Genomic DNA, 27,542 nt, shown 5'->3' with positions numbered 1-27,542 from the left:
ATTCTTGTCTCGCAGGGAAGAAGAATTTTCGTGCGGACACAGTTTAGTTTTAAAGCAAGATTTATTAGAGAAGTTGAGAAAGGAGACTCCCATCCTAGTGACGGGAGGGGGCTCTGAGACCCTCTGCCACAGTGGCAGGAGGGCAAGTGAAAAAGACCCGTGTCAATGGTGGGGAAGCATCTTTTAAAGGTTCCCCTCAAAGATGTTTCTCCATAAACAAAAGAGAATTCCTGGTTTCCATGGTGCCTGGCCCTGGGCCAAAAGACCAGAAAGGTGTCACTGGCCAACTTCCTTGGTCCCTTTCTAGTGATAAGGAGTCCAGTCTGAAGCCCTCCCCCTTGGCAATGGCCAGAGACAGAATCGGGCTGAGGCTTCAGGTGGGGAATTGATATGTTAATGTCGCATGTTTCTGATAAGATACGCACTTGTCTTGGGAGTGCTCTGGTGAATCCAAGACATGATGGGGAAAATACCCCTTTATATTTGAGAAAAAAAAATGACTTGGGGACCCAGAATGCCCTATCTGTCTACTACCCAGTCTAACTCCTCTCCCATTTTGATTCCTAGGAACTTTGTTTACACACCAAGCTGTTAGCCCCGGTTAACTGTGCCGTTGCTGATTTCCTTATGAAAGCTCCTGAGCCGCCACCCGCTCTCATTGTAAGAAATGCTGTACAAATGCTGAAGGTGGGTGTCTTAATAGTTTTAACTTTTTTAGCTTTTTGTATTTGACATTTTAACTAAATGAATATATATAACTTATTAGTACTTAGATTGGCGGGTACTCTAAATAAATAATACTGTTAAAGCAATTAACAAAAGTTAACAGTTCTTTTATGTCAGTATAAAATATTTGAAGCAAAATATTTTTAAGAGATATACAACAAAAGGTCTATACATCTGTATTTTTTTACTTAACGAATTTTTGAGTATGGTTTGTGTGACAGCCCTTGGTCCTCTGTCGTTCTGTTTAGACCATAGATGCCATGGACGCCTGGGAGGATCTGACGGAACTTGGCTATCACCTGGCCGACTTGCCTGTAGAACCGCATCTTGGTAAAATGGTGCTGTGCGCTGTTGTGTTGAAGTGTCTGGACCCCATCCTTACCATCGCGTGCACTCTGGCCTACCGAGACCCTTTCGTGCTGCCCGCCCAGGCCTCCCAGAAGCGCGCAGCCATGCTGTGCAGGAAGCGCTTCACCGCAGGCACCTTCAGTGACCACATGGCGCTCCTCAGGGCCTTCCAGGTATGGCTGCCTCCGGAGCGAGCACATCGAAGCAGGATTCTGGGCGAGGTGTAGCAATGGATAGAATTATAATGATTTCTGTTAGTTGGTAATCATTACTTTTATTTCTGAGATAACATTTTATATTATTGTTATTCATTGTTATCATTACAGTCAAAAGTTAAATGTTCCATTAAATAAAGTATCCAACAGATAAGAGGTGAGACGGCTGTAGTTCAGCAGGAATGTAGGCAAGGACTGAAAATGATAATCAAGTACACAGATGTCTGCTTGCTCATATGTGTCACAGTAGCTCAGGAAAAACCTTTCCTGATCACGTCTCGGCTCTGTTTGCTCATATGTGTCACAGTAGCTCAGGAAAAACCTTTCCTGATCACGTCTCGGCTCTGCTTGCTCATATGTGTCACAGTAGCTCAGGAAAAACCTTTCCTGATCACGTCTCGGCTCTGCTTGCTCATATGTGTCACAGTAGCTCAGGAAAAACCTTTCCTGATCACGTCTCGGCTCTGCTTGCTCATATGTGTCACAGTAGCTCAGGAAAAACCTTTCCTGATCACGTCTCGGCTCTGCTTGCTCATATGTGTCACAGTAGCTCAGGAAAAACCTTTCCTGATCACGTCTCGGCTCTGCTTGCTCATATGTGTCACAGTAGCTCAGGAAAAACCTTTCCTGATCACGTCTCGGCTCTGCTTGCTCATATGTGTCACAGTAGCTCAGGAAAAACCTTTCCTGATCACGTCTCGGCTCTGCTTGCTCATATGTGTCACAGTAGCTCAGGAAAAACCTTTCCTGATCACGTCTCGGCTCTGCTTGCTCATATGTGTCACAGTAGCTCAGGAAAAACCTTTCCTGATCACGTCTCGGCTCTGCTTGCTCATATGTGTCACAGTAGCTCAGGAAAAACCTTTCCTGATCACGTCTCGGCTCTGCTTGCTCATATGTGTCACAGTAGCTCAGGAAAAACCTTTCCTGATCACGTCTCGGCTCTGCTTGCTCATATGTGTCACAGTAGCTCAGGAAAAACCTTTCCTGATCACGTCTCGGCTCTGCTTGCTCATATGTGTCACAGTAGCTCAGGAAAAACCTTTCCTGATCACGTCTCGGCTCTGCTTGCTCATATGTGTCACAGTAGCTCAGGAAAAACCTTTCCTGATCACGTCTCGGCTCTGCTTGCTCATATGTGTCACAGTAGCTCAGGAAAAACCTTTCCTGATCACGTCTCGGCTCTGCTTGCTCATATGTGTCACAGTAGCTCAGGAAAAACCTTTCCTGATCACGTCTCGGCTCTGCTTGCTCATATGTGTCACAGTAGCTCAGGAAAAACCTTTCCTGATCACGTCTCGGCTCTGCTTGCTCATATGTGTCACAGTAGCTCAGGAAAAACCTTTCCTGATCACGTCTCGGCTCTGCTTGCTCATATGTGTCACAGTAGCTCAGGAAAAACCTTTCCTGATCACGTCTCGGCTCTGCTTGCTCATATGTGTCACAGTAGCTCAGGAAAAACCTTTCCTGATCACGTCTCGGCCTTTCGGCTGAGATAAGTGTAGTATCATTCTTACAGTTTAAAAATATTTCCTGATGTTAATGTGTTAAACGAGTCAGTTTTTCTTTGCATTATTTCCCCTCATTTCCTCCTTGTATGAATTTGTGTATTTATATATTTATATGTAATACTTATGTTTCTTTTTTTTTCTTTAACTCATATATTGGATGAAGAATGCTCATTTTATTTACAACATTTTATTTTATTTATTTATTTATTTATATACAACGTTTTATTTGAATGTTGTATATTATTTAAAACGTACAAAACAAAGGTTGGAAGAAATTTTTTAAAATTTATTATCTGTTGATTTTTAAAATTTTTTATTTACTTTAAAATTTAAAAAATATACATAGGCAAGGAGCACCATGAGCTGGGTGACTTCCCCGATGCCCGCATGTACTGGCTGGGCCTGGGCTGAAGCCAGGAGTTCAGGTCGAGTCCTTCTCCTAGGCAGCGGACACCTTGTTTGCTGAGCCTGTCTGCCTCCTCCCTGGGGCTGCAGCGGCAGGCGCTGGAGTGAGGTGCTGGGGACAGTCACTAAACCAGGAACTCCAAAACAGAGTGCAGACCTGCCCTGTGTGTTTTTTAGGGTGCATGTTTTTGTTTGCTGCCCCAGGCACTAGGCTGAGATTAGAGGTCAAACTCTCAAGATACTGAGAAATTGAGGAGAGAGATTAAAGGGAAGAGATAAGAAAAGTAGGACTCTGAAAAGAAATAAAATGTAATTTAGAGATTCAGATGTGTGGGAAATAATTATTTCTTGAAAAGATAGACATTTTTGTCTTAAATAAATTCTATTGAATGTAGGTTATACCTGTACAATTTTTAAAAATTCGCTTTGTGCAGTAGATACTCTTTCAGGCATGTAGGATTTTTCTAACGTTTAAAAACTTTATTTGAAAGAGACTGGATGCCAGGAACCAGGAGCCTCCTCCGGGTCTCCCACGCAAGTGCAGGGTCCCAAGGCTTTGGGCCGTCCTCGACTGCTTTCCCAGACCAGAAGCAGGGAGCCTGATGGGAAGTGGAGCTGCCGGTATTAGAACCAGCGCCCATATGGGATCCTGGTGTGTGCAAGGCAAGGACTTTAGCCACTAGGCTACTGTGGCAGGCCCCATACATACATAATTTAAAAAGGAATAATTACATGTTGTTTTACGTGTGCTGCGGAACAGTGGCTGTTTCTTTGTTGTTGGGTGTATTAGGTGCTGTTTGTTAGGGTTCTGCAGGTGAAGGATTACCAGTGGGAGATGTAGAGTAGATTTCCTGTCTGCTCTTTGCTCTTCCGTTGCTTCTAAAACAGAGAGGACAATTACTGCTTTGGTCTTCCAGTTATACTCTAAAGCCAGAAAATTGATTTTCAAAGGGAGCCTTTTATGCTGCATAGCGCTCATTTCTAGAAGTGCCATTTTCCACTCGCAGATTCGGAGCTTGGTAAGTCATGTTTGGAGAGCCAGAAAGGTGGAAGTCTTAGATACAAGTGGATTCATTTGGCTTAGTTGAAAACCTGCCACACTTCTGTGGAATAAAATTAGCAGGTGCATCTGAGAAGGTAGATATTTTGTATAAACTGATCATTTAGGTTATTTGACATTTAGTTCTCATTGGTATTTTATAAACCTAATGATTTTATAGTGTTTGAGTATAAATTGGCGATAAATTTTTAATTTATTTGATAGAAAGAAATGGAGACAGAGAAGAGAAAGGGAGAGAACATGCAAACCTTTGCTCCCATTTGTGGATTCACTGCTAAAGTTCTGTGGGCTTGGGGTCTGAAGCCGGAGCCAAGAACCCCGTTTAGTTCTCTTACAGTGGGTGAGGGGAGCCCCCACTTCAGCTGTCCTGCCTCCCAGCATCTGCGTTTGTTGGAAGCTGGAGGCGGGGACTGCGCCAGGGCTGTGAGCCACACTCTGATGGTAGATGCATGATGCCGCATGCCTGCCCTCAGGGTCAGTTGTGTTTATCATAAAGCGATATGTTTTATGGAATAATTAGGATCAGGAGACTTGACCGTGAGTGATTACTGTGGAGGTTTTCAGTTACTTTGTCGCTTCCTTGAGAATTAATTGATTGAAAGCACGTCTAGTTATGTGACTCTTGTGTTTTTATAGGCATGGCAGAAAGCGCGAAGTGATGGCTGGGAACGTGCCTTTTGTGAGAAGAATTTTCTTTCACAAGCTACCATGGAAATAATTATAGGCATGAGGACACAGTTGCTTGGTCAGCTTAGAGCATCAGGTAAAACCTTTCCCCAGGGACCTCTGCACACTGCCCGCATGCTCCTGTGTGGCTGTCGCAGCGTAGTTGATGCTGTCCCCTGGGATGTTTCTGACTCGTTCCGTCTCACGTTCATGAACTCATTTGTAGACTTTGACATGATCTCCACGTTGGTTTGTTGAGAGAAAGTGTGTTGAAAATTCTGTGATCGAGAGTGTATGAACAGAACTGATTCCCCTTTGATACTGTTGGCAGGGGAAATTTATGTTTTTTTGGTGAAGATAAAGTTAGATCTTACTATTATACTTTATTAATATCAGTTAATGAAATAGTATATGATAGTTTTGTGAAATGGGAATTACATAAGTTTAAGCTGATGCGAATTGTTTTTTGTTTTTAGAATCTTAAAACAACTGATAATTGAAAATGCTTAGATTTTTTTAACGATTTATTTTGTTTATTAGAAAGAATATGGAGAGAAGGATAGACAGAAAGAGATGATCCATTCTCTGGTTTGCTCCAAAATGTCCGCAGTAGGCAGGGCCCAGATAGGCTGAAGCCGGGAGCTCCCTGCGGCGGAGGCCCAGGACCTCGGTCGTTTCCCGCTCTTCCCAGGCACCCTCCCGCGAGCTGCAGCAGACCGAGAAACCAAACCTCAGACCAGCACTCTTAATCTGATGCAGGCGTGTCACGTGGCAGCTTAAGGCGCTGCGCCACAGCACTGGCCCTAACACTCAGTTTTTTTCCCAAGAGGATTCCATGGTGTTATTTCCTTTTAAGCTTGCTTTTTTGAATTATTGTTATTATTTTTATTAATTTTAGTAGCGTAATGTGTTAAAGAAAAAAAGATAGTAGAGCCTGATTTTGTGAGTTAGCTGAAGTGCCAGAAGCGTAGAAGAAATGGACTGGGGGAGTTAGAAGTTGTCTTCAACGTGAAGATTTTAAAATTCAAACAAAATTGCTAGATATTTACTTACCTCCAGAGTTAATGTCAGAGCCAGAATGTTACTAACAATGGGTTAGGTATCCAGCTGTGACCTTAATGTGTTTCTGACAGTTTTTGAAGTGTATTGCAATCATGTGTTTGTCAAAGATCCCTTGAGTCTCCTGCAAATCTCGTAATGACCCTGAGTGAATCTAAACTCAGAATTCTGTATGTCAGAGTTTGCAGAGCAGATTCCGTTAGTTACTGTGGAATGGGAATAGCACGGAGCATCCTGGGTTACACAGCGTTGGTCCGAATGTGGAAGCATCCTCTGTACTGTAGCAGACGTTGGTGTGGTTTCTCCTCCTCTCCAGGCTTTGTCAGAGCACGAGGTGGTGGGGACATCCGCGATGTTAACACCAATTCCGAGAACTGGGCTGTTGTTAAAGCCGCGTTGGTGGCAGGCATGTATCCTAATTTAGTCCATGTGGACAGAGAGAATGTAGTGTTGACAGGGCCAAAGGAGAAAAAAGTACGCTTTCATCCCACTTCAGTTCTCAGCCAGCCTCAATATAAAAAGGTAAAACATTTTTAATAACTCTCAGGCCTTGAGGTGAAATTAGTTTAGGTGGTTGAAGGTCAACAAGAATGTTCTAGCTATCTTCCTTCTTTAAGACATTAATTGGTCATATGTGTGTAATCAAAACATTGGGACAAAATTTTGAATCTTAATAGGTAGAAGAAATTAAGTTGGAAAAATTCTGAAGATTTTATTCTAAGTTTGTGAATGATGATTTGCCTTAATTTGTGCCTGGATCCTAAGTTATATCACCTATTTCAGTGAATGACTTCCCACTAGATTTAGTGGTAAATGAAGTTTTGTGATTTATTTTTCTCATAGATTCCTCCAGCCAATGGTCAGACAGGAGCAATTCAGGCCCTGCCCACCGACTGGCTCATTTATGATGAGATGACCAGAGCCCATAGAATAGCCAACATCAGGTGCTGCTCGGCAGTGACCCCGGTCACCGTGCTGGTGTTCTGCGGCCCCGCCAGGCTGGCGAGCAACGCCCTTCAGGAACCCTCGTCCTTCAGAGGTAAAGGGGTTGACAGTAAGAAGCAGATGAAAACTGCTTGGCACGAACGTTTTACTGAGCCAAACCAGTTGTGAAATTACAGGAATTTAGATAATAGCATGCTTTGATGCAGTAAAACCACCAGAAATGTCAAGAACTACTGTTGTGTTTTTTGTTTTTTTAAAGGAAGATTTATTTATTTGAAAGGGAGTTAAAGTGGGTGAGAGAAAGAAAGGGAAAAAGAAGAAGGGAGGGAGCAAGTGAGGAAGGGAAGGAGAAAGAGAGAGAGGAATCTCTGTGCTGGTTCACTCCTCAAGTGGCCACAGCAGCCAGGGTTGGGCAGCCAGAACCAGGAGCCAGGAACTTCATCCAGGTCTCCTGTGTGGGAGATAGGAACTTCTTCTTCTTCTTTCAATATTTCTTTATTTTTATTGGAAAGTCAGATATACAGAGAGGAGGAGAGACAGAAGAATCTGTCCATTGCTTTACTCCCCAAGTGGCCGCAGCGGGGAACTGGACTGGAGTAGAGCAGCTGGTGCTGCAGGCAGTGCCGCAAAGCTGGCCCCTAGGACTCTGCTGTCCTTTAAATGGATTTTCTTTGAAGATATATTTTATTTTATTGGAAAGTCAGATATACAGAGAGGAGAGACATTTGGCCACAACGGCTGGAGCTGGGCCGAAGCCAGGGGTTAGGAACCTCCTCCAGGTCTCCTATGTGGGTGCAGGGTCCCAAAGCTTTGGGCCACCCTCAACTGCTTTCCCAGGCCACAAGTAGGGAGCTGGATGGAAAGCGGGGCCACCGGTATTAGAACTGGTGCCCATATGGGATCCTGGTGTGCATGCAAGGTGAGGACTTTAACCACTAGGCTACCACTCCGGGCCCTTAAGTTGATTTTTTAAGGTAACTTGACATCTACAGTTGACTTGTAGTGCATGACTTGTTTGACTGAATGTACTGACTTCCAGTCCTAGCCATGTTGTTGCAAATGACAGGATTGTCTGCTTTTCTGTCTGAGTAGTGTTCCATGGTGCGTGTACCCCACTTTCTGTATCTGTTCATCAGCCAATGAACTTTGAGGTTGTTTCCACTTCTGATTTATGTTTTAAAGGACTGTTTCAGATGAAGGACTTTGTGTTGCTGAAAAAACAAGGAGAGGAGGCAGGAGAGCCTCTTCCGTTGTTTTTACGACAGATAATGATGGCTGAGAAAGAGGGTCGTGTTGGCTGATACGAGCAGCAGGAGGTACAGAATTGTGGAGCTGCTAGCGACGGGGCTGAACGTGGTGGTGAGGAGAGGGGGCAGTCAGATATGCCCCGCAGATGGGGCTGGAGTCACTGGCAATGGGGGAGCGGGATGTTCAGGCGAGCAGTTGAGTTCTGTTTTGAACATTTGTTTCCCTTCTAAGATCTGCTTATTCATTTGAAAGGGAGATAGAGAGATGTTTATATCTGCTGATCTGCTCCCAAGTGGCTGGGGTGGTTTGGTCTGCACCAAGCCAAGGCTGGGAGCCCTGCACTCCATCCAGGCGGTCAGGGCCCAAGTACCTGAGCAATGCAACTTGAACAACGGAAAGTAGGAGATGAGACAGACACAAGGTCAAGGCTACAAAAAGGGCTGCCAGAGGGAAACCCCCTTCTCTGACAGAGGAGCTGACCGATAAAGTCCCTCACCTCGACCTTTTGTTGAACTGCTCGATGTGGCAGGAATCGGTGTGGCACAGATGTTGGGGAAGGGAGGTTTAAGAAATGGCCAGTCAGCCTGTTGATTGTTAGTTGAGATAATGGAGAAGATGGGACTGAAAACTGTGTATTGTGTTTGGCAGTGGCTGTCATCCATGACCTTGATGAGCAGTTCTCGGTGGGAGGCTGGGCTCAGAGTGGGTGTTGGCGTGGAGAGGGTTGGAGTACCCCATGCAGGGTAGCTCACGGTGCTGGACAGGGCAGGGGCGCTGGCCTGTGGACTCATTCAGTATACATTTCCTGGTGTAAAGTTCTGGCAAGTGGGAATTACTTGTTCTAGTTTTGTCTCTGTACCCATTTTACTGAGCACTTTCCCATTATATGCGCCATTTGTTAGACTGTGCATTTTGTTTCAGAATCCTGCATGATTGCATATGGAATTTGGCATGTGTAACACAGTGTGACAATTCTGCATTTGTATTGTTCTTTCGTGTTTAGTACTTTCATCTATTCACAGGTTCTAGTATCTGATATTGGAAAATCTGCCTTGCTGGTATTGAACTGTTTCTAGGAGTTTTTGTTCATTTGAAAGGCAGTTACATGCAGACAGGGAGAGACAGATAAATAATCTTTTCTCACAAGGGTTCACTCCTTCAGGGCAACAGCTAGGCCTGGCATCCGCCAAAGCCACGTGCCTGGAACTCATCTACGTCTCCTGCTTGGATGACAGGGCCGAGCACTTAGGCCTGCTGCTGCTGCTCGCCCAGGTATAGAAGGGCTGAATCGGAAGTGGAGCAGCTGTAACTTGAACCAGCTCTCCCATATGCAAGGCTGGTATTGTCAGTGGTGGGCTAACTTGGCTATTCCACAATGATTCCCTCTGTCTTAACCTGTCTGTCTCCAGGCAACAAATCTTTGTGATTTCAATTTAGTATTTGTTTCCAGGAAATGTAGTGTGTTTTATTCAGCTACATGTTCTCCATGAAATTTAACAGTATCTTCTGTATCTTTTTTTTTAAGATTTTAATTTTGGGGCCTGGTGTGTTAGCCTAGTGGCTCAAGTCCTCACCTTACATGTGCTGGGATCCCGTCTGGATGCCAGTTCATATCCTGGCTGCTCCACTTGCCTTCCAGCTCCCTGCAGTCAAGGACGGCCCAAAGCCTTAGGACCTGCATCCACATGGGAGACGTGGAAGAAGCTCCTGGTTCCTAGCTTTGGATCAGCTCAGCTCTGGTCGTTGCAGCCACTTGGGGAGTGACCAGCAGATGGAAGATCTCTCTCTATCTCTCTCTTTTCTCTTTGTAAATCTGCCTTTCCAATAAATAAATAAATCTTTTTTAAAAATTCCTTTTTGAGAAAGATACTGTTTGGTGCACAGTGCAGCCTGTGCTGGGCCCTCCTGTGCTCGACTCAGCGCTGCATCACTGTTCTCTCCTGCTGAGGGACAAGTCAGTCGTGGATCACTCCCAGAAAAACAAACACCTTGTGGGGAAGGGGCTGAGTGTGGGATCGCCTCCAGACGAGAACGAAGAGACGGCTCACTGGCCTGCACAGTCCTCCTGAACTGGGAAGCAGATCACTCCCTCAGCGCTGAGCCAGGGTGGAAGTGAGGTCACCACTGCAGATGCCCAAGCCAGCCAGCTGCTTTAATACATTGAGTGCTGGTTGTTTAAAAAAAAAATTATTTTTATTTATTTTAAAGACCAACGTGTACAAGTACGAGAGGAGAGAGAGAAATCTCTTCCTTCCATTAGTTCATTCCCCAAATGGCCAATGGCTGCGGCAGGGCCGGGCTTTTTCTGCGTCTCCCATGTGGGTGCTGCTTTCCAGGCACATTAGCAGGGAGCTAGATCGGGAGTGTAGCAGCTGAGACCTTGAACTTGCCCATGTGGGATTGGTGTGTCTTAGGCAGAGGCTTCACCTACTTTGCCACATGCTTGCCCCTTTAGTTTTCTTAATTTTTTTCTCAGTTACTATTTAAAGACTGAGCTTTAATGTTTAAATTCCTCTTGTTTTGTTTTGTTGTATCATGGTTAGGTTTTGTCTTAAGATCTTATTTTCTGGGCCCAGCACAGTGGCCTAGCGGCTAAAGTCCTCACCTTGAACATGCAAGGATCCCATATGGGCGCCAGTTCCAATCCTGGCAGCTCCACTTCCCTTCCAGCTCCCCTGCCTGTGGCCTGGGAAAGCAGTTAAGGACGGCCCAAAGCCTTGGGACCCTGCAGCTGTGTGGGAGACCCGGAGGAAATTTCTGGTCCCTGGCTTTGGATCGGCACAACACCGGCTATTGTGGCTCACTTGGGGAGTGAATCGACAGACAGAAGATCTTCCTCTCTGTCCCTCCTCCTCTCTGTTTATCTGACTTTGCAATAAAAATAAATAAATCTTAAAAAAAAAAGAAAAAAAAATAAGAAAAAAGATCTTATTTTCTGTCTTTAAGTATTGAGATGCAATTTATAATCTGTTGGGTTTCAAGAACATTGAGCATATATTATTGGCATATCGGGAGGATTTCTGTAAATAAAGAACCTGTTCTGCTCATGTTAGAGCTGTGATGTGGGATGGTCAGAGTGTTCACTGTGTGTGTTGTGACAGCAGATGGCATTCCCAACGACAGCAGTGACAGTGAGATGGAAGACAGAACTACTGCTCACCTGGCAGCCCTGAAGCTTGATGAGTGGCTCAGCTTCAGGTTAGAGCCGGAGGTAAGCGAGGTTCTTAGCAGCTGATAGTTTTTTTCTTTCAGCTAGTATGAATTAATTATGGTAAAGTTTTTTATTTAATATTGAACCCTCAGTATTAGAAAATGTTGCTTGCTTTTCAGTTTTTTTAGGATCTTTATGCATGTGTATCATAACAAATGACTTGAACAACTAAGGCACAGCTCAGTATTTTTTTAAAGATTTATTTAGCTCATCCGTGATCACATCTGTTTCAATATTAATTCTCCAGAATAATAGAACCAATGGGAGACATGAAGGTACTTTAGAAGTGTGTACAAAGTGTGCATTAGTTTTGAATTTCATATTCTCATGAATTGGTTGATATACATGCTGTGTGAGTGTATGTTTCTTTGTATTATAAACTGAGTTGTGATAAGGAGCTGGCTCATGCAGCTGTGGAAGCTGAGAAGGACAAGCTGGAAGCAGAGGACGGCCACTGGTAGGATTCCAGTCAGCCTTCAAGGTCCTGAGAAGGAGAGCTGACGGCCGGTTCAGGTTCTGTATGGCTTTAAGCTTGAACTTGAAGGCAGAGAATGGACCTCCCTGTGGAGAGTTCATTGCTCATTCTTGTGTTGTATTCAGGCTGTTGTGCAGGAGGCAGGGAGTGTGTCTTGATCTGCAGACTCAGAGGTTCCGCTCATCCAGAAATGCTCATTGACACACCAGGAGATTGTCTGACCAAATACCCAGGCACCCCTGGCCAGCAGGGGTGGCACGTAAACCTGACGAGGGCGGCATAACCGGACATTAGTGATGATGGGGGGTTTGAACAGGTCACATTCCCAATTCACTATCTTTTGTCCCATTACCCAAATGGAGATGTGTTTCTGACTCCATGCTCCAACTTTAATAGCTGTGTTGATTATTTTGGGCAGTGGGGCAGACCTTATTAAAACAGTTGTTCTTATTAGTTGTTCTGAAATCTGTTAGTTTTGCCTGATTCTCCTCCAAGTCTGTGACACACTTGTCTCTGGTACTGCTCTGGAAATGCCTGTTGTCCTTCCATGTTGCTGGAGTTGACGTCTTTGTTATCAGCAGCTCGAGGAACTATAAAGTAGCTCATTATCCAGTAGAACTGAGGCCTTCTGATTATAACCAAAGATGTTTCAGCAGTAAGAAAGGGCTTATTTATTTATTTGAAAGACAGAGTGACACAAAAAGAAAGAAACTACGGAAGTCTGGGACAGCTGCAGAGACGCCCCTTCCGTAAGCTGGTTCATCTCCCAAAGGGCCACCTGAGGACGGGAGCCAGGAGCCAGGAGCCGGGTTACGTGGGCAGCAGTGACTCAGCGGTCGGTCACCGCCTCCCAGGACTTAGGCCAGCACTCAGGTGGGATGGGGGGGTCCCAGGTGACTTAAGCACATTAGAGTTGCTTTCGTCCATTTAGGGTGCTGCAACAGAACCCCTCTTTTTGACCATTATAAAGAACTGCATTTTCTCCTCCCATTTCTAGAATCTGGGTAGGAGGCCTCAGCTGAGGGTAGCTCTTCCTTCATTCTGGTTTCATATACCTCCTAAATTGGGAAAAAGCAGTGTTTTTCAAATTAAAGTTTTCTTGATAAAATCTTCTACATCTTTAGCTCTTGTTTGTTTTTGTTTTCTTTTAGAGATTTGTTTTGAAAGTCTTGAGTTACAAAGAGAAACAGAGATCTTCCATCTGCTGGTTCCCTCCCCACATGGCCTTAATGGCCAGTGCTCGGTCAGGCTGGGCCTGGAGTCTGAGCTTCATCTTGATCTCCTCTGTGGTTTGCAGGTGCCCAAACCTGGGCCGTCTCCCATCTTAGGCTGCTTTTTCCAGCTTTACCCACTGGGGCAGTGACACCCCCTGTCCTTACTTTTATAGGTGGTTCTGTACCCATCTGGGCTTGTGGGAAGACAAGCTGTTAGTAGTAGACATGGGCTAGGGTGGTTTTGTTGAACTGGTACCTCCCCAAGTGGAGGCTTAATACACTGTACCACAGCACCTGTTCCTGTACTTCTATATAAGATGTATTCATTTGAAGAGCGAGTCACACCTGCACACACACACACATTCCGTCAGCTGGTTGACCTCCCCAGATGACTGCCAAGAGCAGGGCTGGGTCAGACTAAAAGCCAGGAGCCAGGAGCTTCTTCAGGGTGTCCCACGTGGATGCAAGGGTACAAACACTTGGACCATCTTCAGTTTTTTCCCCAGGCGCGTTAGTAGGAAACAGGACCGGAAGCGTAGCTGCTGGGACTCGACTGGTGTCTGTATGGAATTCCAGTGTCAAGGTGCTGACCTGATGTATTTTTATTTATCTGCCTTGCTGGAAAGATGGTAGTATTACTCACATTACCGTTAAGTATTGTTCACTGTCTCTAATTAGACTGTTTTGTTTGATTTTTGTCTCTCATGCCTATGTAATAATGTGAATTGAAAGTTTTATTTCATCCATGCAATAGGAGATGGTTGCAGACCTTCACTAACAAGCAGGTGTCATGCATTTGTGCTCCACATTTTGCTTACAGTTTTTTGATCTGAGGAAAATGTTTTATTGCAGGCAGCCAGCTTATTGCTGCAGCTCAGACAGAAGTGGCATAGCTTGTTTCTACGCCGTATGAGAGCCCCGTCTAAGCCCTGGTCCCAAGTTGATGAGGCCACCATCAGAGCCATCATAGCTGTGTTAAGCACGGAGGAGCAGTCTGCGGGCTTGCAGCAGCCCTCGGGGATTGGCCAGAGGCCCCGGCCCATGTCTTCAGAAGAGCTGCCTCTGGCATCCTCATGGAGGTCAAATAATAGCAGGAAAAGTGCAGCTGATGCTGAATTTGCTGATGACTCAACTACTGCAGAAAGGTAAATTTATAACATTTTATCAAAATAGAGATTTTCTCCTGGAAGCTCATGAGTCATGCAGTCAAGTGCTTTTATAGTATTTAGAATTACTTTCTTATAATCAAAGATTTAAAAAGGTAGTAACAGCGTGACAGGCATTTTTTACTTATAAGATATGACTTTTGTATGTATCAGGTGATGTGACATTTAAGCTACTTAATGAATTCCTTAAGGCCATTCTTTGTCAGGAAAACTCAAAGTGTTGTATTTCCAGAATTTACAAAATTTGGGTCTTTTAGAAAGATAGCAGTGTTTTAAAGTTGTGTATTTTAGTTTCTGTTAGATCCTTTGCAGCGAGAAGTCCTGGCTGTTTCTGTTGAAGGAACAACTTTGCACTAACTGTTCCTGTGTACAGTACTACCAGCTGGCCTTCTTCCAGAAGGGCGCTCTGTTCACACATGTGGTGGCACATGGAATGCCTCTTGTTCTTGGAATGAGGGCTGTGTCAGTATACAAGATAGATAGAGCTTTCCTTGAATTTGCGTTTTATGGAAGGGAGTTATATTTTAACTGAAAAACAGAGTAACTGCTGCAGAACAGTATTAGTGTTACAGTTAAGCCAAGTTCTGTTCGTTCTAGTATTTTATAAGTAGCCTTTGGTGGCCATGGTCGAGAAGACGTGGAGTTCACGTGGGTTGATTGGGGCTGGAATAGAATGAGGATACTTGGGAAGGTTTAGTTTGAGAGAAGTTACCGTCTTTGTGGAATTACTTCTTGGAGAGAAGGATCCTGAGATGGCACCCTACCATCTACCCTACCGGTTAAATGATGATTTTTTTTTTAAGACTTACTTATTTTTATTGCAAACTCAGATATATATATATAGAGAGAGAGAGAGAGAGAGAGAGGAGGAGAGACAGAGAGGAAAATCTTCCGTTCGCTGATATACTCCCCAAGTGACTGCAATGGCTGGAGCTGCGCTGATCCAAAGCCAGGAGCCTGTACCTCTTCTGGTTCTCCCACATGGTAGCAGGGTCCCAAGGCTTTGGGCTGTCCTCTACTGCTTTTCTCAGGCTACAGGCAGGGAGCTGGAAGGAAAGTGGGGTTGCTGGGATTAGAACCAGTGCCCTTATGGGATCCCGACACATTCAAGGTGAGGACTTTAGCCAGTAGGCTACCATGCTGGGTCCGGATGATGAGTTCTTTTAATAAAAGCTTTATTTACTACAGAAACTGTGAAAATAGCAATTTCCCATGTCTTATCCTAAAGTTAAGCCTTTAGGATAATTTAGGATAATACATTTTCTAAATAGAAATGTGTTAACAGAGGAGAAAAACACCTTTTCTCTGTGTGAGTTAAGATAGCTTTGCTCTTGTTAAGAAGTGTGTGTTTGTGTACAGTGACTTCTCCTGGAGAGCCCTACGTGAGAGAGGGAAAAGCCAGAACAGAGCTCTGAGCAGAAGACGCATTTGGAAGCCATGGAACTACTCATTTAGTTCTATTGGCAGTATCATTTTAATTTTAGTGAAATTGTCCTCATTCAGTCTGTTAGGTGTAAGTACAAGAATGGTTGTAAGTAGGTAACACATTGATGCTCATCATTGTCAGAAAGCTCCTGAGGGGCGGTTGGTTAGTGTCCCTGTTGAGATGCCACGTCGCTGTCCGGGTCCTGGCCTGAGTCCCGGCGACTCTGCTTCTGGCCCAGTGTCTGAAGTGCCTCCTGAGAGGTGACAGGTGGTAGCTTCGCGCTGAGCCCCTGCAGTCCGTGTGAGAAGCCCCAGGACAGTTGTGGCTCCTGCTTTGTTGCTAGCATTTGGGAACTGAGCCAGCAGACAGAAGATCTCTTTCAAATAAAATGAAAATAAATGGAATTTTAAAAATTCCTGGAAAACTGCCTTTACACTTACCAGTTTATTAAGGATTCAAATGTGTGTTTGTTAATATTCTATTATTATTAATATCTTTAGATTTTAACCATTTTTTATTTTATTCGTGAAAAAATCCTAAATTTAAGATATTTATTTAGGGCCCAGCGTGGTAACCTAGAGACTAAAGCCTTTGTCTTGCACGTGCCAGGATCCCATATGGGCGCTGGTTCTGATCCCGGCTGCTCTGCTTCCCATCCAGCTCCCTGCTTGTGCCCTGGGAAAGCAGGCGAGGACGGCCCAAAGCCTTGGGACCCTGCACCTGTGTGGGAGACCTGGAAGAAGCTCCTGGCTCCTGGCTTCAGATCGGCTCAGTTCTAATCATTGTGAACACTTGGGGAGTGAATCATCAAATGAAAGATCTTCCTCTTTGCCTCTCCTCTTCTCTGTATATCTGACTGTCCAATAAAGAATATTAAAAAAAGATACTTATTTAAAGAAAAGCGATTTGGGGAGATAACTAACTTCCTTTTTTTTTTTTTTTTAATATTTATTTATTTTTATTGGAAAGGCAGAAAGGAGGAGAGACAGGAAGAAAGATCTTCCCATTCGATGATTCACTCCCCAAGTGGCTGCAACAGCTGGAGCTGAGCCAATCTGAAGCCAGGAGCCAGGAGCTTCTTCCAGGTCTCCCACACGGGTGCAGAGTCCCGAGGCTTTGGGCCGTCCTCGACTGCTTTCCCAGGCCACAAGCAGAGAGCTGGATGGGAAGTGGGGCAGCCAAGATTATAACCGGCGCCCATATGGGATTCTGGTGCATACAATGTGAGGACTTCAGCCAGTAGGCTACTGTGCCGGGCCCAACCTCCTTTCTTTTATCTTGAAGACAGAGTAATTATAACAACAAGAATATGGAAGCTTGTCAGTTATTGAAGACTCATCATTCTTTATTTATAATTATTATAAATATTGTGAAACAGTAAAAAGTAAATAATATAGTGAACTCCATAGCCCAAATTTATCATTTACCAGGATTTTCACCTAAAATAACTTTTTTTCATTCTTCCTTTTTGTTCTTGTTTGTATATTTCAAGTAAATCCTTATACTCTGTCCTTTTACTGTCCCATGGTCAAATGTGCATTTCTTAAAAACCAGGATTTTTTTTTCTCTATAATGAACACAGTATAGTCACTAATCCCAGTAAAATGGTCATTTTCCTAGTTGTGCCAAACTATTGTTTGAGTAGCGTGCAGGAAGAACCCCACATCGTGTTGGGTGTTGTGATCTGAGGTGGTTCCTCTGGGTTCTTGAAGAAACTAGGTCATTGGGACGGTTCTCCATCTGCTCCTCCAGTGTCACTTGCGCCTCTGTTTCATGTTTTTTGTAAACTGACATCTGCCAAGGCCTGTTCCGAGTCATTGTTTTGACAGGAGTATTTTGTAGGTGATGTTTTGAACCTAATACGACACATTGCAGAAACTGGTCAGGCTTTGTTATGTCACAAACACGTGTGCATTTTAAAAAAATTATAAAATTGCTGATTGTCATTTTTGCGACATTTGTTCAGAGAATTTAAGAAACAGAATTATAGTTTTAAGAATCATTATTTTTGGTGTAAGTATTTTCATTTAATGAATTAATGATATAGAAATTGAGATAAGATAACGTTTTCAGGATTAGTTAATAGTAAATTTTGTATGATTCTTCTGGAAATCTGTATTTCCTGACTGTTTTAATATTCTTTCCTCTTTGCCACACTGAATTTTTTAGTATACTTTTATAATCTATCTTACTTGAAATCTGCAGCCTTTTCTCATTCTTGTGAATTAAAAAAGAATAATAGTTTTTTATTCTGTTTGAAAGAGAGATTTTCTTTCTGTTGGGTCTCCCACCAGATCCTCATGACAGACAGGGCCGGGCCAGGCCAGGGTGTCCCGCTGAGGTTTCTGGGTTCTGTGTACTTGAACCCTGTGGCCTCCCAGGATGCCCGGAAGCCGGAAGCTACATTGAGCACGGTGGCTGGGACTCACTCGCTGTGTGCACTCGAGTGTGGAGCACGGCAATCCAGGCAGCATTTTAACTGCTACTCCAATGCTTGCCCCACGTTTTTGTGGATTTTGAAAATGTGTTTTTGCTTGCTCTTTCTTAAGAGTGTCCTTATGGATCAGCTGTTTCTTGCCTGTATATGTCACAGAATAATGAAATGCCCTGTTTAAATGCTATTCTGTAAATCATGTCTTTGGGACTTTAGGTTTAAACAGTGTTCACTTGTTTTATCAATGTATTTAGTTGGTTTTGGCTTTGTGCTTCTTGCCCCAGAGTGTTGATGAAGTCTCCGTCTTCAGCTTTACACCCACCGCACAAGTACAAGGACAGAGGCATTCTGCACCCCAAGCGGAGCGCCGACGACCGATCGGACCAGTCTTCTGTGAAGTCTACAGACAGCAGCAGCTACCCGAGCCCGTGTGCCAGTCCTTCTCCTCCCTCCTCGGGAAAGGTGAAGTATTTCCAGCCAGCACGTGCAGCACATCTGATCTGACACATCCTACTTTTCCAATTGTGGTCTCTGTTGGATAAGTGAATTGAAACTGGTAAACGTAAGAGACTTGGAGTAAATTTTACTTTTTTTGTTTGCCAAGTATTTCTAGTCAATATCACTTGAAGTGTTTTATTATTATTATTTTTTAAAGATTTGCTTGCTTATTTGAAAGGCAGAGTGATAAAGAGACAGATACTCCATCTGCTGGGTTACTCCCCCCATTGCTGCAGTGGCTGGGGCTGGTCCGGCCAAACACAGGAGCTGGGAACTCCGTCTAGTTCTCACATGGCGGGCAGGGCAGGTGGCACAGGCCCTAGCATGTGGGCTGTCTTTTCCCAGGCTGTTAGCGAGGAGTTGCTTTGGTGCAGAGCAGTTGGGACTCAAACATGTGCTCTGTAATGGGATGCCATTATCATAAATGGTGCCTAATCCTGCCTGTCACAACATGGCTACAACCTGGCTCCCTGTTTGGAGTTTTTAAAAACTAATACATCATGGGCCTGGCGCGGTAGCCGAGCAGCTAAAGTCCTCACTTTGCATGCTCCAGGATCCCATATGGTCGCTGGTTCTAATCCTGGTGACCCCACTTCCCCCGCTTCCCTTCCAGCTCCCTGCCTGTGGCCTGGGAAAACAGAAGAGGATTACCCAAATTCTTGGGACCCTGCACCCACATGAGAGACTGAGAAGGGGCTCCAGGCTACTAGCTTTGGTCAGCTCAACTCTGGCTGTTGTGGCCACTTGGGGAGTGAATCAGCGGAAGGAAGATCTTTCATTCTCTTCTCTCTGTATATCTGTCTTTCCAATAAAAATAAATAAATCTTAAAAAAAAAAACCCTATTACATCAATTCTCTAATGACATGTAACTGGGTATTTTATTATTTATTTAGAATCTTTTTGGTTACAATAAATAAATAAATTTTGGTGCAGAATTTCTTTGCATTGTTAATTCATTTCTTAATTCAGCAGTTATATTCAAATATGAAAGACATAGAATCAGAAGAGTAAGAAATGCTGATAGGGAATTGAAAACTGGGTTGGAAATCTGTAAGCGATGATTGCGTAAGTTCAGAATATGTTGAAATACCTTTTGCATTTACTATGAGTGTTTTGTTTAGCTACCTAGTGTGTTTTGGTGAAAATGCCTGCCAGAACATTTCACTTTGGAAAAGAAAGTTTTGTGGATATGCATTCTTGGATTTGGAGATTTTTTGCTTTATTTTTAGACATTTGTATTAAACATACATGCACAGTAAACTTTACCAGCTTTTAGTATACAGTTTAGTGATTAAAAATGTTTATTTATTTGAGAGGCAGAGAGAAAGGGTAAGATCTTCCATCTTCCAAGTACCCTCAGCAGCTCAGGCCTGCAGCCTGGAGCCCCAGAACTCGAGCCGGCCCATGCTGCTCCCGGGGTGCAGAGAGCAGAAAGCTGGAGCTGGGCGTGCAGCTAGGACTGGAGGAGAGGTGTGGGTGTCCCAGTTGTGGTCTTGGCTAGGCCAAGCATTACCCTGCTCAACCCACTTCATGAAGTTTGGCAAATGCATGCAGCCTTGTACGGAGTATTTTCTTCACTCCTGGTTGCTGTTAACTGCTGATCTGTCTCTGTTTTTAGATTTTTTCAGTTGATTGTAAATGGAGTCATGTGTATGTAGCTTTTTGTGTCTGGTTCATTTTCCTTAATGAATTACTACTGAAATGTATCCGTATTGTGGAATTCATTATTAACTACTTTTGTTCCGTGGAATGGTACACCACTGTTGGTCCATTCACCAGCTGGGACAGTGGATCATTTCTACTTTTCCACTAGAATACAGCTGTTAGAATGTTGTAGATTTCTGTCGAGCACAGAGCTTTGATCAAATGTGTTTTCTGTTTTTGGGCAAATGCCTAGGAGTGGAACTGTTTGTGAAGTAAATGTTTCAATGTAAATGAAACTGCTGTTTCCCAAAATAGCTGTATTGGTTTTTATTCCCTTTAATAATCTGTAAGAGCTCCGTTGTGTCCATATTGTTGACAGTTCTCGGCATTGTTAGCCTTAGATTTCAGCTGTTTTATTAAATACATATTAGGGTACTTTATTGAAATATATTCTGAAGATATGTTTGGATAATGGATCAAAGTTGATAATTCAGTGTCCTTTATTGAAAAGGTATTTTTTGATGCTTTGAAAATGAGTACTTAATTTTTTTCTCTCTAACATAATTCTGATTGAGTCTTATATTAATATTGGTTTTCAGGCATTACAGAACAATCTGCATTTCTTGGATATTTGGTAAAATAGTCTGGGTTATGTGTTTTGTGAAAATATGGAGATGGTTGATTTTGAAAGACAAAATCACCTTTCAGGAATGTGTGCATTCTATTTTTAGGGCTCAAAATCTCCTTCTCCAAGACCAAACATGCCCGTCCGGTACTTCATAATGAAGAGCAGCAATTTGAGAAACCTTGAAATTTCTCAGCAGAAAGGCATCTGGTCTACAACCCCCAGTAATGAGCGCAAGCTGAATCGAGCCTTTTGGGAAAGCAGTATCGTATACTTGGTATTTTCTGTTCAAGGATCTGGACATTTCCAGGTAAACCTTCCTGAAATTATGAAATAGGGTTGTTCTAGCCATGTTAGATCATGTGGACAGAAGCCAGATGAAGAAAGCTGGCTTTCTGTTGTGTTAGAATGCAAGAATGCAGGGCCGGTGCTGTACAGCGTAACTGGCTAATCCTTTACCTTGCAGCATTGGCATCCCATCTCAGTACTGGTTCATGTCTTGGCTGCGCCACTTCCCATCCAGCTCCCTGCTTGTGGCCTGGGAAAGCAGTAGAGGACAGCCCAAAGCCTTGGGACCTTGCACCCATGTGGGAGACCTGGAATAAGCTCCCGACTCTTGGCTTTGGATTGGCTTAGCTCCAGCCATTTTGGCTGTTTGGGGAGTGAACCAGTGGATGGAGGAAGGACATCTTCCATTCCCTTACTTCCTGCCTGCCTGGCTGCAGGGACCCGCAGTGAGCCTGGCCAAACCTCAGCAGCAGCAGCTTCTGGCAGGGGTCCATGGAGTGGCAGACCAGTGCTGATGGGCTGCTGGTGTCACAGGTGCTGGGTTTATGTGCTGTGCCACAGCCCAGCCTCTTAACAAATCTTGACTTAATGTATATTTAAATTTACAAAAAAATGAGTTCATTATTTGAGAATGCAATTTTTTGAGATAGTTTTAAAGATTTGATTATATCTATTGTGTAATAAGTGTGCACTTAAATTATTTTGAGCTATGCTAATATTTGAAATCATGTTATAAGGCTAGACTTACTTCTTTTTCTAAGATCTGTTAATAAACCTTTTAACAAAAATTGTAATAAATACCTTATTGTACAATTTGTTAAGTATGCATTACTTTGATATTACATCTTTACCTTCGGTAAATTAGGAGTTGGAGAGCAGCTCAGCCTCCTTGCTCTTTTCTCCGTGTGTCTGCAGGGCTTCTCCAGGATGTCCTCAGAGATAGGGAGGGAGAAGAGCCAGGACTGGGGCTCAGCTGGCCTCGGAGGAGTGTTCAAGGTGGAGTGGATCCGCAAGGAAAGCCTTCCCTTCCAGTCCGCACACCACTTACTCAACCCTTGGAACGACAACAAGAAAGTCCAGATAAGCAGGGACGGGCAGGTAAACAGCACAGCATCACAGTGTTTCCCTTTGCTTTGTATGTGTGCAGTGCTTTGAGGAGCAAACGTAAGAGTGCAAGTTGTCCGTTCTGTGCTCCTGGGAGACAGTGGTTCCAGCTTGTGAAAGAGCTCAGAAAAAAGCTGCTTGCAGATGTATTGTACAGCTCATTGCTGTAGCATTTGTTGAGTTGGCATCTCTGGTAGTTTATCTGTAAATCCTTCCAATCACTCATGGAAGCTTCTGTTTGAGTACAGAATTCCTCTGTGATTTAGAGCGTCTTAAGATGACAACAGTGTTGAACTTGTTGTAGCTTTAGTTACTGTAAAGAACAATCTTTTTATATTCTAGTGTCTTGTGTTATTTCTGTCCTACCTTGCTTTCCCAGAGTTACTTAATGCATTTTAAACTAGTTAAGGTGGTTAAGAATTAACATATTGAGAAAGTACTGTACCAGATGCCTCTTTGTGGTATAATTTAGTTCTTATGAATGAAATGAATTATTTGAATGGTTTCTGCAGGAGAAAAAGACCCAGAGCTAAGTTTGCGCAGGGTCACTCACACATCTCCTGAGTGAGCAGTGTGGCTCAAGGCACCATGGGAAGATGGCGTTCCATGGCGTTTCCACTTCTGCAAGAATACTTGTATTTTTATTCTATAACCATGATTTTCAATATAAATTTAAATAATTCCTAAAATGAGAATGCAGAGTTACACATGATAGCTTCTTTTGGGGAAAGTGAAAAGAAACCTAAATATTTAATATGTTAAGTTTCAGAGCAAACCTTTGGAAGTCCAGGTTGAGTGCTAAATCTTCATTAAAAATGAAGTGCATTGTTTCCACTTAGAAAAAAATCTGGAAGATATCTGTGGAAATGCCAGTTTCCTGATTTTTGCATATTAACTGATTTTTAAGTCAGAAAGTCAACTCTATGCATTTTAAAACAATAAGTTATAGTAATACATACCACACAATTTTAGCATGTTTCGGTGGAAAAAATGTAATTCAAAGTGATTTTCTTATGTTTTTATTAGTATAGATTTTAGTGATTGTAAGAATTTTAATATGATTAATATATTTATTGTGAGCTTTGCTTTGTCCAGGAACTAGAACCTCAGGTTGGTGAACAGTTGCTCCAGCTGTGGGAACGCCTTCCGTTAGGAGAAAAACCCGCTGACTGACCCTCAGGTTATAGCATATTTGACGTTAATGCTGACGTTATTGGTGGTTTTCAGGATCCCCTCAGGTTTTTCACCCTTTTGTCCCTTCTGTTTTCCTTTGCAGAACAACTGGTTGTGGAGAACATCACTGCTGTCTGTAACTGCTGAATGAACTGCCTTCCAAAGCCAAGACAAGGCTGCGTGTCACAAACGGCTTTTCTGGGTTAGCGTGTTGCTTTCCAACAACCATCTTCAGATTTCAGAGGAAAGGATCATTTAAATTTCTATGATCATAGAGAATGATTATGTAATGCTTGTTAATTGTATGTGTTTTGTAAAGAATAGTTTTATTATTTGATAGAACAGCTTTGAAATTAAACATTTCATTTCCATAAACCCTGAATTACAATTCTTTTTGATGACTTTTTGATGCCAAGGAAAGTGTTTACTTTTAAGAAAGGCTTGAATACATCAGTACATCTAAGCACCATCGTAGGAGAAAACTCAAGATTTAGTATTTAAAAAACCAATCAAATTCCAAAGATCGCACTTTCAAAAATAGAGTGTGTTGATTAAGGGATATTCAAGTAGCAACTTCTTTAGAGACACACAACAAAGGGGAGGGATGTTTGATTATGAGATGCAAGTAAATTGAAGAAAGGCAGAAAGTTCCTCCTTGCCTTTGCTTTGTCCTGGTCCCATTGCTTCTAAGCTGATGTATCCCACATCGTCACCAACTCCTCGTCACAGCCTGCACGGCCTCTCAGAGGAGCACTCATAATTACTATACTTTGGTTTTGGCTACAGAAACTTGATTTAGATAAATTAGAATTTTAGTAAGTTCTTGCAGTTTAAAAATCTCAGTCACCAAGCTGATGGCTTGGACTGAGTGTCTTCCAGGCTAACGCCCGCGAGCACCATCATTCTAAATGCCTTCTTCCATTCTGCAGGACCTTTTCTCCAATATACACGTTCAGGCAGAATTTTCTCATTGTGTTTACATTTGTGGTTTAATAAATAAATAATTGTTTTGTAACCCCGTACTTGTGACAAGTCTTATACATGGTCATCTCAGAATTATTTGGCTTCATATTTTCACCATGACAATCTGTAAATTTTCTTTAGAGACTTTTGGAAGGGAAAACAGAAGTACAGGGGAAAGAACTGTCTTGATGACTGAACTAAGTAGAGCAGGCTTCATATCACTTCTTATGGTACATGTGAGTCATCGTTACAGGAAAGCAAACATGAATCTCACTTAAAGACACAAAGGAAACTCTGGTTCTGTGTTTCAGAGCAGAGTGGAAATCATGGGCCGGTGTAAAAGCCCACGCACCCTCTCCTCTCCCTGGGAAGCCTGCCAGCGCCCAGGGCAGAGTCGGCTCTGGTTGTTAGCGTTACTGAGGTTTGCTTGTTTTAGACTTTGGGACATACCTGGAAATTGAGCCTGTGTGAATTATGTTCCATTTCTGTATATTACAAAACTTTTCTTGTTAGAGCAACTTGTGTTTTCCTGATAATGTATGTATACTTTTTTTTAGGTATATATTCACAGTGTTCTAAATTTGGAAGGACTTTAAAACATAAAACTTGTTTTAATATTCATCTGTTTTCTAATATCTAGCCCTACATGTAAATTATGGATTTGTTAGTATTTAAAATGAATATAATTTGAATGTAATTAAAATGCTGTTTTTGGATGATACAGTCTTTATGCTTATTAGCTGGAATTCTATTAAATTACTCAGATGTTGTCATTTCTGATACTGTATAATAGATCTATAGGGATGATGATCAGTCATATCTCCAACAATACTGATGAATTTCAGATACTTGGACGAGTTGATACAGAAGGTGGTGGTTTCATGTCAGTATCCCCTCTCTCCACATAGCACAGTTGTCAAGCTGTGTGTTTATTATTGATAAGATATGCAGACGTGGGAAACATAAATTGTATCAAAATATTTCTGCATATCATGAAAAGTGCCTTGTACTTTTCCTTAACATTAACTATTTCAACATTTTTATATGTTTGTAACCTTATACATAAGGCTCTTTTCTAAATATACAGGACAAAGTAATTTATAATTTGATGTTTAATACTGCTTTTTCTAGAGTATTCAGTGCTGTGACGTGGTTCAGATTTTGTTTCAGCTGGTGGAACTATGGAGAGCCTGGAACACCTGCTATTTGCCAAATAACAGCTCAGGTATTTCTTTTAAAAATTGATACTATCTTAGACCCTTGATTTACATGTCCTTTTATCTCTGTGGGGAAATTTAATATTTCCACTATTTAGAACAATTTGTTGTCTTTTGTTGAATTTATTTAATATTTGCAGTGACATACTGAGATATATCAGTTGGAACTCTTGCTGTCTGTGGTTAGTAATTTTACCTATTGTAGTATGGAACAAGTAAATTGATGTGTAGACCAAGTTGGAAGACGTTTGAGAGGCAGACAGTTACTGAATACTTCATGTGAAGTTGTATTCTTCCATATATTTAAGAATGGGTAATTCCATCCCAAACCCCAAAGATTGTTTGCTTGCTTGAAAGGCAGAGTTAGAGATAACAGAAATCCTCTGTCCACTGGTGCATTTCCCAGTGGTCACAACAACTGAAACTTCATTCATCTGAAACCAGGAGCCAGAAACTTCCTCTAGGTCTCCTATGTGGGTTCTGGGACCTAAGCACTTGGATCATCCAACACTGCTTTCCCAGCTGCAATGGCAGGGAGCTGGATTGGAGTAGAGTAGGCAGGACTTGAACCAGCGCCCACATGGAATGCTGGCACTGTGGGTGGAGGTTTTACCACAGCACCAGCCCCAGACTATTTTAAGTGGAAGAAATTGTAATAATCTGATATTAATTTTAGAAAAGCTAGGGGCTGACACCATGGTTTAGTAGGTTAAGCCTTCGTCTGTGGCACTGGCATCCCATTGGCACCAGTTGGAGTCCTAGTTGCTCCCCTTCTGATCCAGCTCCCTGCTAATGTGTCTGAGGAAGCAGTAAAAGATGGCCCTAAACCGTGGGCCCTTGCAACCACCTGTGGGACCCAGAAGAAGCTCCTGGCTCCTGGCCTCAGACTGGCCCAGCTCCAGCCATTGTTTCCCTTTGTGGGAGTGAACCAGTGGATGGCATATCTCTGTCTCTTCTCTCTGTAACTCTGCCTTTCAAATTAAAGTAAATACATAAGGGAATAAATAAACGTTTTAAAAAGTTTAGAAAAACTGAATGACTATATTCATAACAGACAAATGATATTTTAGAACAAATAATATAGCCAGGGATTTTAGTGTAGTAATGCCAATGGATATAGTAATGCTTAGAGCTTACATAAGTAATAAAGGAATTTAAGAATATGTTAGGTAGGGCCTGGCACAGTAGCCTAGCAGCTAAAATCCTTGCCTTGCAAGTGCTGGAATCCCATATGGGTGCCAGCTCTAATCCCGGCAGCCCCGCTTCCCATCCAGCTCCCTGCTTGTGGCCTGGGAAAGCAGTTGAGGACGGCCCAAAGCCTTGATCCCCTGCACCTGCGTGGGAGAGACGGAGGAGGCTCCTGGCTCCTGGCTTCGGATTGATGCAGCTTTGGTCATTGCGGCCACTTGGGGAGTGAATCAGCAGACAGAAGATCTTCCTCTCTGTCTCTCCTCCTCACTGTATATCTAACTTTCCAATAAAAAAATAGAATAAATCTTTTTAAAAAAGAATGCATTAGATAAAAATTAATAGAAAGCAAAGAAAAGTAATTTCAGAATTATACTCAGATTTCAGTAACTGCTCACTGCTTGAAGTGCAGACATAATTCTGTCCAGGATGGAGTAGGCCTGGACACTGTTGGCTGTGTTGACTGAGTTAGCTTTTATAGACCATAATACCCAAAGTCAGCCCAACACATGCTCCTTTCAGTTGTACCCAAAACATGTACAATGATAGGCCAAATTATGGCCCATAAAACAATGTTTGTTAGTAAACTTAAGAGAATTCCAGTCATACAAAGCACGTTCTCTGATTGCCATGAACTTCGATGAGATATTAGTAACATCCTGCCTCAGATGAGCTACTGATAGCAGTGGTCACCACTAGTCCGTTGGTGAGTTCCAGAACGGGCTCTCATTG

The 27,542-nt window shown here is 42.9% G+C and overlaps 1 protein-coding gene across 1 annotated transcript in view; it reads left to right on the top strand.

The window, feature by feature from the left end:
- YTHDC2 (YTH N6-methyladenosine RNA binding protein C2) overlaps positions 1-23,455 on the top strand; it is a 52,544-nt gene extending 29,089 nt beyond the window's left edge. The window contains exons 19-29 of the mRNA XM_012927329.3: positions 568-687; positions 975-1,247; positions 4,902-5,028; positions 6,307-6,512; positions 6,834-7,029; positions 11,285-11,394; positions 13,936-14,228; positions 18,394-18,571; positions 20,984-21,187; positions 22,081-22,263; positions 23,365-23,455. Coding sequence (XP_012782783.3) covers positions 568-687; positions 975-1,247; positions 4,902-5,028; positions 6,307-6,512; positions 6,834-7,029; positions 11,285-11,394; positions 13,936-14,228; positions 18,394-18,571; positions 20,984-21,187; positions 22,081-22,263; positions 23,365-23,442 — 1,968 coding nt within the window. The 3' untranslated portion in view covers positions 23,443-23,455. The remainder of the gene's footprint in view (positions 1-567; positions 688-974; positions 1,248-4,901; positions 5,029-6,306; positions 6,513-6,833; positions 7,030-11,284; positions 11,395-13,935; positions 14,229-18,393; positions 18,572-20,983; positions 21,188-22,080; positions 22,264-23,364) is intronic.
- The last annotated feature ends 4,087 nt before the right edge of the window (positions 23,456-27,542 follow it).

Source organism: Ochotona princeps, chromosome 19 (genome assembly GCF_030435755.1).
Source record: "Ochotona princeps isolate mOchPri1 chromosome 19, mOchPri1.hap1, whole genome shotgun sequence".
Lineage (NCBI taxonomy): Eukaryota > Metazoa > Chordata > Mammalia > Lagomorpha > Ochotonidae > Ochotona > Ochotona princeps.
Note: the sequence above shows the minus strand (reverse complement) of the source record. Positions and strands in the feature narration are given on the sequence as shown.